At 43.1% G+C, this 13,335-nt stretch overlaps 1 protein-coding gene across 2 annotated transcripts in view; it reads right to left on the reverse strand.

Moving 5' to 3' along the window:
- Positions 1-13,335, reverse strand: part of SELENOI (selenoprotein I) — a 54,766-nt gene that overhangs the window by 3,605 nt on the left and 37,826 nt on the right. For both annotated transcript variants that reach the window (XM_025215781.1, XM_014524820.2), the window contains exons 4-9: positions 10,019-10,093; positions 9,194-9,456; positions 7,176-7,284; positions 3,912-3,960; positions 1,830-2,010; positions 1,022-1,204 (exon numbers count right to left, since the gene is read on the reverse strand). In XM_025215781.1, coding sequence (XP_025071566.1) covers positions 1,022-1,204; positions 1,830-2,010; positions 3,912-3,960; positions 7,176-7,284; positions 9,194-9,456; positions 10,019-10,093 — 860 coding nt within the window. The remainder of the gene's footprint in view (positions 1-1,021; positions 1,205-1,829; positions 2,011-3,911; positions 3,961-7,175; positions 7,285-9,193; positions 9,457-10,018; positions 10,094-13,335) is intronic.

The raw sequence follows: 13,335 nt of genomic DNA on the forward strand, positions 1-13,335 counted from the left end.
CCCCTTTCTTCCACATCCCCACTCCTGCTTGAAAGCCAGCCAGATTGCCGTTAACCCAAGTTGTCCTGAAGCAGCTTGAAAGAAAGCAAAACTGCACTTCAGCCATTTATGGTTCTTTATTTTTATGTTTTTACTGTGTTCGCCAGCCACAAGCATTCAAATTTCAGGCAGGTTCTGAGGACAACGTGGACAGAATGTCTGAAAACATTTTCAGACGGCTCAGCATGAGGAATCAGTTAATGCTTATTGGGAAGTGCATAAATTGCATGCAAATGTGGAAATACTGGGTTATGTCTGTTTATACTATATTACAGTTGTCTTCCCAAGCAGGGCAACAACAGACTTAAGTCTCTTACATGATGTTCTCTAGCAGCTGCAGCCTACCGAGCTCAAGTTCTAAAGTGAGATGTAATACTTCAGAGGTGAATCTAAACCCTCGCACATCACAATACCCAACTAGCACTCCGCCATTTCAAGAAATTACTCGATTTGGGATGTCACTCTGATTTTGGCATTCTTACAGACACAGAACCATACCCAGACGTGGACGTGGGAATATGAAACCCGATGTTTGTTTGTTTTTTGGTTGTCTTTTTTTTTTTAACCAGTTTGGGCTTTGTACATTTTAAGCTACAACTGTGATGCAAAGCAGGTTTAACCCAGGTTTGGGGTGACATGGTTTCCATTTAAAAATGAATAAAAATATCTGATGCAGCTGGAAAAATCTGTTTGACCAATAGCATTTTGTTGCATTATAATGCATGTTCCCCCAGTGTAAAACAAAGGCTGGGACTCTTACTAACATTGCATATTTATGCAAAATGCAAAGAGGGACTAAGTGCCCCTCTACGCCTGTAGTCTGTGCTGCTTCACTGCTTAGAAAAAGCTTTAGAACCACGCTGATTCCAGCTGCCATTCTTTTTTTAAGTATCCCACCAAATGTAACACAACGGGCCCACAAATGCTTTAAGTGAAATAGTCTTAGCTAAACTCCAAGCCCCCACATGCCGTGTTCACTTACCACACACACTCCGTAGTGAATGTGCGCCACGGTGATGACTGCTGTTAATGTGTACAGGAGAACTGTTTCATTATTTGGTGCTAATCCATACAGCACCACGAAAACAACCACCGCTAGTGGCAGCAGCATCCAGTTCAGAGGCTGGCATCGGGTGTTGCTCATCTGACACACAATCAGCTGGCACTGCAAAGAGAAGCAATTCTGTTAAACACACGCAGTTTGCAAAGGGCCATGTTGGATGCAAACTCCAGAATCCTTGTGGCTTTTCAGCACGGGAAACAAGGGCTGTGCGCATGCCTAGGCTGACATTTATTAGAACACAGATGATTGTTTGCTCTGAACCTTTCTAAATATTTGAAGACTTCAAATATGCCCAAGAGAAATCGGTGTTGGAGTCTGACCCTATCTGGTCAATTTGTACTGACTAGATCAATCCTAATCAAACAGGATTAAATCTTACCTGCAAAGCTGGTAGAAAAACCACACCAAAAAAGGAAGGGGACAAAACAGCACATCCCTCATCACAACAGACCAAAGACAGCAATGAAGATGAGTAGGCCTGTTGTCATGCAGGGTCTGGATTTCAGAGGGGCATCTTTGACATTTGGGGATGCTTTCACTTAGGCAGGCTGATCAGACTGTACAGAGCTTAACTAATTTCACAGAAATCAGAGAGGCTAAGAGCAGGACTTCAAAATAACAGACACGTCATCTAGCGCTAGAGCTCCAATGATGCAAGTATCGCTATTTTTCTGGTTTGGGGGGAGTTAGATTACAGCATTATAGATAGCAACAACAGTGCTCTTACTGAAATGTTAGCAAAGGCTGTTCCAACCATGAAGTAGAAGAGCCGAGGGTGGACCTCCAGGATGTCCGATGGCGACAGGAAAATCCAGGTAGTGCACAGAGCAAACAGTAACACCGGTGAGAGAAATGGCAGTATTATTTCATACAGTGAGTGGTGCTTCAGGGTGTTACTTTTATAGGCCCTTTAAAGAAAGCAAAGGACAGAAAAAAAGGTCAAATGACAGGAAGCTGCAGCCTCTCATAGAGTGGGCTGAAGACTATTAGGAACCACTAGTTTTGCAGCTGTAGTATGTGAGGCGGTCCTCAGAATCATCAACTGTAACTTCCACAGATCACTGAAGTCAGTGACATTTGCAAATGATTGAGCTCCATCCCTTTAGTTTAATAGCCATCGAACTTACCCACCCCCAGAAGTTCCTTCACCCGGTTACCCTGTTCTCTGCCAGTAAGCCGGGCTTCTAGCATCAGTTTCTCCATTTATTATGGAGAGGAAAGAGAATAGATGAGAGGTGCAGCATAGAGCATGGTATCATGATCTACACACTCTGAGGAGCAGGCTGGGCCTATGTTCTCAATGAGGCACAGCGCAGTACAACAGGTATGCCTCTAAAATCCATTCTGTTTAAAAACAATTAGTGAGTGGCCTCTGGGCTCCTAGGAAGCTACGGATATAATATATACTTTATAGGGTCACAAAATCCTTAGGCGTGGGTGTCACAGTGGATGTAGTTTTTCTGGACTTTAGGAAGGCCTTCGACACTGTCTCTCATCTCATCCTCATTACTAGGGGACTGTAGCATCAACACCTACACAGTCAGATGGGTCACTAACTGGCTGGAGGGCCGCACCCAGAGAGCGGTGATGGACATGTCTTATTTGACATGGAGGGATGTGGGCAGTGGGGTTCCCCAGGGCTCGGTCCTTGGACCCGCACTGTTCAACATCTTCATCAGCGACTTGGACAAGGGGGTAAAAAGCACCCTGTTCAAATTCACAGATGACACTAAGATGTGGGGAGAAGTGTGCATGCTAGAAGGGAGGAATTGGCTGCATCGGACCTGGACACGTTATAGGGGTGGGCAGATGAGAACAGGATAGGTTTCAACACTGACAAGTGCAAGGTGCTGCACCTGGGGAGGAAGAACCAGCAGCAGATCTACAGGCTGGGGAACAACCTTCTCGTCAGTGCAGGGGCAGAAAAGGATCTTGGAGTCGTTATTGATGCCAATATGAACATGGGCCACCAATGTAGGGACACGGTCAGGAAGGCCAACCGCACCTTGTCGTGCATCCACAGATGCATCTCGAGCAGGTCCAAGAAGGTGATCCTCCCCCTCTATGCGACACTGGTCAGGCTGCAGGTGGAGTCCTGCATCCAGTTCTGGGCGCCGCACTTCAGGAGGAACATGGACAGCATGGAGAGGGTCCAGAGGAGGTAACCCGCATGATCAGGGACAGCAGGGCAGGCCCTACGAGGAGAGGCTACGGGCCCTGAAACCGTTCAGCCTCCACAAGAGAAGGCTGAGGGGGGATATGGTGGCCTTTTACAAACTAGTCAGGGGGGACCAGCAGGCATTGGGGGAGTCCCTGCTCCCCTGAGCACTACCAGTATTGACAAGAAATAATGGTCACAAGCTGGCAGAGGGTAGATTCAGGCTAGACATCAGGAGGTGCTACTTCACTGTCAGGGTGGCTAGGAGCTGGAACTAACTTCCAAGAGAAGTGGTGCTGGCTCCTACCCTGGGGGTCTTTAAGAGGAGGCTAGATGAACACCTTGCTGGGGTTGTTTGACCCCAGTACTATTTCCTGCCAGGGCCGGGGGTCGGACTTGATGATCTGTTCAGGTCCCTTCCAACCCTACCAACTATGAAACTTAGCCATGGTTCTCCTTAAATTTCAATGTTGGCAGGAAGCAGGCAGATTGAGGTGTCTGCCCTTTATAATGTGTTGCATGCCAAGCTCACCCAGTGGTGCAGGTCCACCACACAATGCCCTAAATACCAGAATAAATGACTGAATACGAGACATATGGGGGCTGGGAAGGGAAAGAACAAAGAAAACAAACAAAGGAAACTCAACTTACCTGTAAAAGTTGTACACACTCATTGGCAGAGTCACTGTGACTGCACAACCTGGAAGAGAAAGATCTAACTTACTGCAGTGTAACAGTTTAGCAAAGTCAGTCAAAAGCACTGACGTCTTTTGCAAGTATTAAAGGAGATGATCACAGTTTCATGTTATTATAAACAGTCACTGACAGTGTCATGTTTGGTTACAGTAGGGTGATAAAATTTGTTGGAAGTCTGTTGAATCAGAAACATCTTCCTTTAAAGTAGATATCAATTTCCTATTAAAAATAAGCCTGAGCAAAGGCCTGTGTCTCTATAAACTATTATAGCCATTTAAAGTAGTATTGCTGCCTTAATAGTATACAGAATCCAGTGACATGGTGCTGCCTTAATAGTATACAGCAGGAGTCAAATCAGATGGTTGGCAGGCTGCATCCAGCACCCAGGGTTAATGCCAACATCATAAATCTACCATCAATTTGCATCACGAGTGACAAATTTGGTAGGGGTGTGGGTCAGGAGGGGGATGAGACATTACCCACCTCTGGCAGTATTTGCATTAACTCACCGAGTGCTGGCCACATTGACACAGCAGTTTGGCATCCACAGCCAGAAGCCCTGCAGGATCTGGCCTGCGGGCCAGGCGTTTCACATCCTCATTATGTACCATTAGAGGAAGAACAGCTAACTTTTGATGTCAGGCATGCTTTATAAAGATGATATGCTGAATGAAGCATGTAATAGTTTTAGTCTTTACAAAAGGGTAAACGCTGGTATTTATATTCCTCCAGATGCAAGTCATTTCAGTTGATATTGCACAGAAAAGCTTTGGTTTTAAATGATTTTGCTTCTGCTTAGTTAGCAGGTGCACAAACTTTTCTTCATGGGGACATGTTCATTCATTCAAAAACACCCGCCACAAGAAAACTAGTTTTCCTCTTCCAATTTAGGAATAAAATGCACCAGATGGAAGCAAATTAGAGATCCTCATTCTACAAAACTGAAATGTCACTGACTAGACTTTAAAAGCTATTTAAGCCCCTAAAGAGCTAGGCAGATAATTACATAGCTTTGAAAATTTGACCCAGGGTGACCAGAAACAAGCACTACATCAATTTACTAACTATGCTTTTATTTAATAAATACATAATTTAATCAATAAGACTTGTTTTAATGGGTTTATTAAAAAAGTATTATCCTGCACTTTTAATGCAGTTTTTATCACATAAAAACAACTGTATTATGGCAGCTTCCATGATTTAACTGAAGTCTGATTTCTCTCCAAAGACAACCTGGCAGAATTAAAGTTATCATGCAAATAAACATCAGCATTTTTTCATTTTCTACACAATTAAAAGAAAAAAAGTGAGTCCAGAAACCACATGTTGCTGTGCAAAAATAAGAGCAGTTTATCCTTCTAAGAGAGCAAATACTAAGTTCAAATCAAAAGCAGACAGTAACTAAAAAGTAAAAGAGATTTAAACAAAAACAAAAACAAACAAATAAAAAAAAAAATCAATTAAAATCAATTTTCCTGGCTGCTGAGCTAAAAACAGGACCAAAGGAAGCAACTATTTTTAATTCACTTTGCTTTGACTCAGTCCATCCTTGCTAAAGAAGTTTAATCCACTAATCCAATTTTTGCTCAATTTTTTTAAGTGGGGGAGGGGGCACCATGTTTTTATCTTTGATTAAGCTCTTCAGAAATAGCTTGTCTTGCTTAGAGACGTGGCATTCACAGAGGTAGCTTCTCACTAAAAGATAAATTCATTCATCTGGCCTGTGGGATGAGGCACCAAATAGAAACTATTGACTGATCGCTTTCTATCTTGTCAAGAAAAGAGGGGCGTATTTCAGACAAAGTTATGATGCAGAGATAGTCTCAAAATATTTAGCCATTTTATTAAATATAATCCTGTGTGAGAAGGAGCTTCAAGCGAACGCCAACACTTCAAACATTTAATCTCACGATGAGCAGGTAAAGAATTAGATAGGCAAAATGGAAATAATATTATAGCAGATGACAGCAAAAGACATTTATTTTAAAAAGGACCATGGTTCCAAAATGTTTTCTTTCCAAAAAGTGAACCACATGCAAAGCAAGACATCAATAAAGCAAAGTTCCCTAGTTCCTCTAAATCTGAGTTCTCAGATATCTGCTGCTATGGGTATACAAAGATAGAATTGCCTTGTTGGGAATAGAGTTTAACTCTATGTCAACTTGCATGTTCTCTAGATTCAAGGTTTAATTGATTCTTATTACCTGGGAACTACTCACCTGCAAACCCTTATAAAGGCTGAGTCCCTGCAGACATGCAGACTAACATGAGATTAGTATCTAGTTCAGGGGTAGCAGCACAGACTACAGGCAAAGAGAGGCACTTAGTCCTTCTTTACATTTTGCATAAATATGCAATGTCAGTAAGAGTCCCAGCCTTTATGTTTTACATTAGGGGGACATGCATAATAATGCAACAGAATGCTATTGGTCAAGCCAATTTTTCCAGCTGCATCAGATATTTTTAAATAGAAACCATGTCACCCCAAACCTGGGTTAAACATGCTTTGCATCACAATTGTAGCTTAAAATGTATGAAGCCCAAACTGGTTATAAAAAAAACCAACCAAAAAACAAATAAACATCGGGTTTCATATTCCCAAGTTCACATTTGGGTATGGTTCTGTGTCTGTAAGAATGCCAAGGTCAGAATGACATCCTAAATCGATTACTTTCTTGAAATGGCGGAGTGCTAGTTGGGTATTGTGATGTGCGAGGGCTTAGATTCACCTCTGAAATAGTGCGTCTCGCTTTAGAACTTGAGCTCAGCAGACTGCAGCTGCTAGAGAACATCATGTAAGAAACTTAAGTCTGTTGCTGCCCTGCTTGGGAGGACAACTGTAATGTAGTATAAACAGACATAACTACAGTTCACCTCACCGAAGCCCACAGCTGGCTGTGTAGGCTATGAATTGGTATGCAACATGCCCAGTAGGTTTTGGGAGGAGCATGATAGAACCACGCTTTTCCATCCTATGAAAATGAGTGCTGCTACTTTCAGAGTCGAGTCACCATATTTTAATGAGATTTCAGCCATGCTGAGCATTTGCTGAATTTTAATCTAGATTAAACAGGTTCATTAAGACAAATTCTCTAGAGAGGTATTTCACTATATTTCTTTGTTAAAAAAAGAACATAAAACAGCACATGTTCAAGGGAAACATTGGAGTGGGGTAAAGAGGTGTTATTTAAAAACAGGTTTTGACATGGAGCTTCTTACCAAGAATCATTGTAGTGAATAGGTCTCTATATAAGAAATTAAACAGGAAAGGTGCGTGCCAGGCCTCAACTCCCACAATCGCTGTCACTATGTAGACAATGGAAATGGTCTGGAAATGAAACACAAAGAGAATGCAGACAGGCATTAGCATCTGGATAAACCAGTCTGACGAGATGGGGTTTTGGCAGCATGATTATTCTTCACCAGGTAGTCTCAAAAGCTACAGGGCATTACTGTTAGCTAGATTTTAAAATCTGAGTTAGCTGCTCTTTGCCACCCAGGGTAAAAGTTGACATTAAAATCGGTCCCTGGGCTGGATGCAATAATAGCGCTACAGGGCGTACATGAGAACTGGTTAAGGCCCCACTCTTGTTCCTTTATTCCCACGGAGTCCTGTGACAAACGAGCCACAGGCCATCACTCAGCATTAGCCCAGATAGCAAACCTGCTGCAAATGTCATGGCCAGCTGTGAAAAAAGGCCAGCAACATGAGGAGCCTGGAACAATCCAAACAGTGATGCCCGACCGCAAAGAATTAGTAGCAGGCTTGGAAAATTCAGAGGTGAGCTAGACCAGCATTTCTCAACCTGTGGGTCACAACCCAAAAGTGGGTCACAAGAATATATGAAAAGGTTGTTAACAAACTTAAAAAATGGATTCTCCTTTAAAGGAGAAAGACATGGTAAACAGCGGCTTTTCCCTGGCAGAGTTCCAGCCTGCAAGGGGCTGCTTTGGCCCCCCCTGCCCCACACACTGCGTCAGGACTGGCCACTGATGTTTGCAAATGGGTCCTGGTACAAAAAAAGGTTGAGAACCACTGAGCTAGACAATGGCTGCTAGTACTTTATGACCAAGATGATATTCATAAAATAAAACAATTAAAAAGCAAAACAATTAAAAAAAATTCCCCACTATCTATTCAAAGACATCATGTAAACTAGGAGGGCATATTAAAATGCTCTATAGACTGATTACCATTATGTAAAGGTTACACAGACTTTGATTTGAATAGTTTTAATTGCTGATATTAATAAACAGCTATGCATGTCTGGCATCAGTTGAAGCCAGACAAAAGTATTACCATCCCTTAAAAGTAGTTTCCCTTCTAAATTTCCATGAGGTGCTGCTGAACTGGCAATACTGGATTCATCAAGTGCAGGAGTTATGCTAATTACCTTACAGGTTTTTGCCAAGACAGGCACTAACCTAATGAGTTCGCATTCTAAGCCAGCTGGGGATAAAGGAAAGTAATTAACTTGCACATTTATTCATCAGATAAATTTGGCAGGCATCTTGCAAGTGCCACAAGTCTTACAGAATAAAGTCTAGGACTTGAAAGATATAGATATCCTGTTCAGTCCTTAAATTTCTTATGTTCTTGTACTGTTGCAATACAGGCATCTACCACCAGATGAGATTCAAATCACACACTAGTAAGAACTGCAGCTGTCCGTGTACTTATACCAGTGCCACAGCCAAAGAAAGAAAGAAAGAAAAAAAATCAGATCAGGCTCATTCATTTTCCAGCAACCTATAATTAGAATTCAATTTTTAGAGAACATGGATAATATTTTACTTCTTGCTAACACAGAAACAAGAATGTACTTTAGAACGAGTCGCCTCATGCCTCTCTCAACCTGACTATACAGTAAAAGTACCATTATATCTTCCTTGTTGGAGACCAATTCATTATGCACAGGGTTAACATTAAGCATGTTTTGCTGAATCAAGACCTGGTTCAATTTCCTTGATGACAGCTCCAATTACTGTGCCTCTCACAACTGGCTCTCAGGCATTCAGCCAGAATACTCCTCCCTGAAGTCCAGAAATAGGCAGAGTAAGCCTAGGTCCAGAGATGCTGGAGGTGGGCATTTTATGAAAAGCTGGACACGTGCCAGAGAGAAAAGATGCCAGAGCAGCATATATCCGTACACACACCACTTTGGCAGCCCTCCCGTGCTGGCCTACTGTATTCTGAATGATTACTTCAGATTTAACAGAAGGAAAAACATACTTACCATCTGGCTGATGTCATATCCCCAGGGCAGGAAGAGAATCCCTGTGTTATACTTCTCCCAGTGGGAGAGGATGAATGAAAATAAAACCACCCATAGAAGGAGATAGAGAACGAAGACACTGACTCCAGTGGATCCCCGGCCGAAGGTGGAGTAAACAGTCACGACGAAGTACATGCAGGCCCAGCTGTCCAGGCCATGGTCAAAGAGCTCACCCAGTGGGGTGCTGGAGTTGGTTCGGCGAGCTTGCTTCCCATCGACACCATCTGGAAGGCAAGCAGAGATGCACATTTGAACACCCCCAGGCACAGCAAGCCACTCCTCTGCAGCTGTCAGAAAGCGTATGCACAACTGAAGTCAGTGGCTGGCTTCCCACATAGTCTATAGCACACTACTATGTGCCACTTTCTTTGTCTCAAGCATAGTTGAGGCACACTACTATGCTTGAGACAAAGAAAGTGGAAAAAAAGAAGAGACTGTTAGATCCTGAAACAAATTTCAAACTATTAGTAGGAGTCTGAATGAAATATTTCATGGGTAACCACGTAAAAACATCAGTCCTGCAGTAGGTGTATATGCTACTTTTATGTTTGCTCCTACTGAGGTAAAGACATAAAAATAATTTGGAGAAGCAGTTTCCAAAGGTAAAACATCATCCAGACATCGTGTCCACAAGAACAAAGCCAGGCACCAGGGGGACCTGGCCAATTGGGAAAACATTCAGTGCAACAACAGAAGTGCAAGTCACTCATGACAGCCACACTAGTGTCTATGGCGGAGGGCACGTTATAAAACCCAAAGACAGATCATGAGAACTGCAGGTCTTACCTAGCGTATATGCCATGAAGTTGAGGAGACCCACCATGATCCATATTCGATTTGGAACGTGCACATGATCAGGTGCTGAAGAGATAGAAAACAAGATCAGAGAGCTCACTGATTATCCTCTGGCACAGGAGATACTTAAAACAAGAGCTTTTTTTTTTTTTTTTTTTTTTTTTTTAAAGGAAGAGATTTCCATTTCCCAGAATGAGAACTAAAGCCATTCATCATGGTACAACCAGGATCCCTAGCTATCAGTGCTAGAATGGTGCCATTGTTGTCAGCTGCTTTTCTGTGCCCCTTTGCCTTAGCTTTTCAGGAGGAACAGAGAGCAGGAGAGTTCAAGTCATTTGCGCTAGAAACAAACAGGTCTGGATAAGGCCAATGTCTGTCTTCGCATAACACACTCTGCTGGAATTGATTTTTGCAGTCACAGGAGTTGAGAGTTCACTGCCAGGGGAAGTCCATGATCAGATCAACAGGCTGTCATGTAAACAGGTGACCAAATGAGAAGTCCCCTATTACTATAATAAAGCCACAACTGAGCCAGTGTTTCCAAGCTGTCCATCTGTTCTGAGGGAGGAGGATACAGACAGTGCGGATTCATGTGCATCAGTTCAATGACTCCACATCCTCTCTGCAAACCGACCTTCACCCCCCTCTGTCTAACCTTCACCACAGTTTTGGCTGATGACCAGTTCAGTCCCTTCACAATTCTGCTACCCTACAAGACAAAAGTATGACAGAGAGCCTGTTTCCAGGGTCTACACAGGGAGAATATTAAAAAAAAAAAAAAGAAATCTACCACCTGTGAAAAGCCTAAAATGCTGGATAAATAGTGATTATACTTAAATGGTTTCTGTATTCCCCATTCCTACCTAGAGAAGCCAGACTGATATTCCCCATGCATCAAGGTGCATCTGATATGGAAATTCATCTGAGAATTTTTGAAGAAGTTGGTAAAATCTTTGATATTGGGCACTATTCTAGCTGAAGATTATGGAGGCTAGAGAGTATTCTTTAGCATAATGTGCTGCTGAAGACATAGCCTTTTATTATATTTTTAGGGGGAAATCCTGGCCTCGTGTGTCACTGGGAGTTTTGCTGTTGCCTTGAACAGCCTCTGGTGTTTCAGACCTCAAGAGAAATCCAAGACCTAACGTCAGTGCCATTGTCAGAACTTCAAAGCCGGATGAAAGCTCAGTACAAGTCAGCACCGTGCCAAGTGTCCCAACACTGTGCTTAGACCCCAACAGGACCAATTCAGATGACAATAGCTCATCTTACGTGGCAGACTGTTGAACACCCAGTCTTCCACTGGTAGGGGATGGTTTCTAGCTGGTGAGGAGGAGAGAGATGGGAGTCAGAGAAATTATGGGGGGCACCCATATATGATGTTCCCCCTCCACCTAAATCTTCTGGCTGTGAGAGCACACCCCTTCCTAAATAGTAGAAGGGGTCCTGGTTACACATTCTGGGATCTGAAATCCCAGAATGAAAAGGTAATGTCATGAGACCCTCAAGAACTCTTCAGCAGCACAGCTGTGCTGAGGTAATGGCAGCAGCACCCTACAGTCAGAGAGCAGGGGTCCCAACTTACCATTCGCTTCCACTCATCTCAATCCTACCCTGCCACATAGGCCGGTTCTCTCATCCTGGGACTCCAAGCATTGACACACACACTCTGCAGCATCTTTTGGCATACGAAATGCTAGAAGGTTGTATTGGGTAGGGAGTGGGACTGCAATCCAAGAGACTGATCATGGTCCTCAGAGTCAGACACTCAAAAGAATCCTAGTCTCTGCTCTGCTACCAACTCCCCAAGTTACCTTGGGCAAGTCAGCCACAGCCTCTGTTTTCTCCATCTGGTACTTCACCTATAGCTAAAGCTATTGAAGACAATGTGGTAAATGTTCTCACAACTCTGGCTCCCATTAGAGAGAAAAAAGCTAGTGTGGTTTGCCCTTTGAGCAGCATCCCTGGTATCTCGCTGTACCTAGAGGCTGGTGATAAATATTGTAAAAACATTCAGAGTATATAAAGTACTGTTCAAATACCACCTCTGATTAATGTGGCTGAAAACCTTGAGAGGGCTGGGCTGAAACTAAGCAGCCCAGTCCACTAGATTGTATAAATTTATCACCACCACATTTAAAACATTTATTTTGGCATGATCTGAACCCCAACTGTGAACCTGAGAGCAAGACTTTACTTTCCCCAGTTTAACACTTGCTACTACCGCATATGAGAAAAGGCACTGCAGACTGAATATCTGTTTTATGGAAAATCCAATACCAAGCCACTGAGCATAAAAAAAGAGTCTTCCTGTTTTCTCCAATGAATTTTTGGCAACTTCTGTAAAGAATGACTTTAATAAATGATTAGTTTCCAAATCACTGAGGACAACTAATGCAGGTTAGAAACCTGACTCCAATGGCTCTTTGGTTTAAGCTACTTACTTAAAAGGTTAAAGTAAGAGGATTTACATTATATATATTTTTTTAGATAAGCAATTAAGTAACTGCAACAAAAGACAACGCAACACCAAAAAAAATTAAAAAAAAAAAAATCAAAGCTGGGTATTCCATTACCATAAAAACAGGTTTACAAGAGCTGCTCAATAACAATACTGCAGTTAGAAGGTTTGACTTAAGTCTTTTCAGAGCATCCCCACACCTAAAACACCTAGCCTGCCCTAGAGTGATCTGATAGACAAGCCCACTCAGGAAGACAAGGAAAGATCTAACACATTGGATGCCCAAACAGAAAACAGAATATCTGACATCATTTGAGGCTACTGAAAAGTCTTCCTTCTATCCTCCCACTCCACCCCCTGCACCTTCAGTCCATGGGTTATGGAAAAAAAAAGTCAATAGCATCCTAAAAATAAACCAGAAAGCCAAGCTTTGGAATGCAAGAACCTGTCCTCATGGATTCAGGCCCTCACCTACCCTTGTTCCTTTGAAGCTTTAGACCATGGAGTAAGATGTCTATATAAAGCAGCCTTGTCCAACATACGGCTCGCGGGCTGCCATGCCCAGGCATTTTCTGTGGCCCGCGGTGCTGCGACGGGAAACGAATGTAAACACTGTTTACTTTCGTTCCCACCCCTTGTCCCTCCCCCAGCCCCTCAACAGCTTCCTAATGGCTGCTGAAGGGCTTGGGAAGGGACAAGGTTCCCACACGCACCGCATCAGCTTGATGTTGCTGACACGGTGAGTGTGGGAAGGAGAGCCGTGTGCCGCTCACAACAGGATGAGCCCAGCCAGAGCAGCAGGGGCTCAGCTGCACTTTCCCCCTACCTGTGCCAGTCAGTCCCGAAT

Source organism: Alligator sinensis, unplaced genomic scaffold (assembly GCF_000455745.1).
Source record: "Alligator sinensis unplaced genomic scaffold, ASM45574v1 scaffold650_1, whole genome shotgun sequence".
NCBI classification, from domain to species: Eukaryota; Metazoa; Chordata; order Crocodylia; family Alligatoridae; genus Alligator; species Alligator sinensis.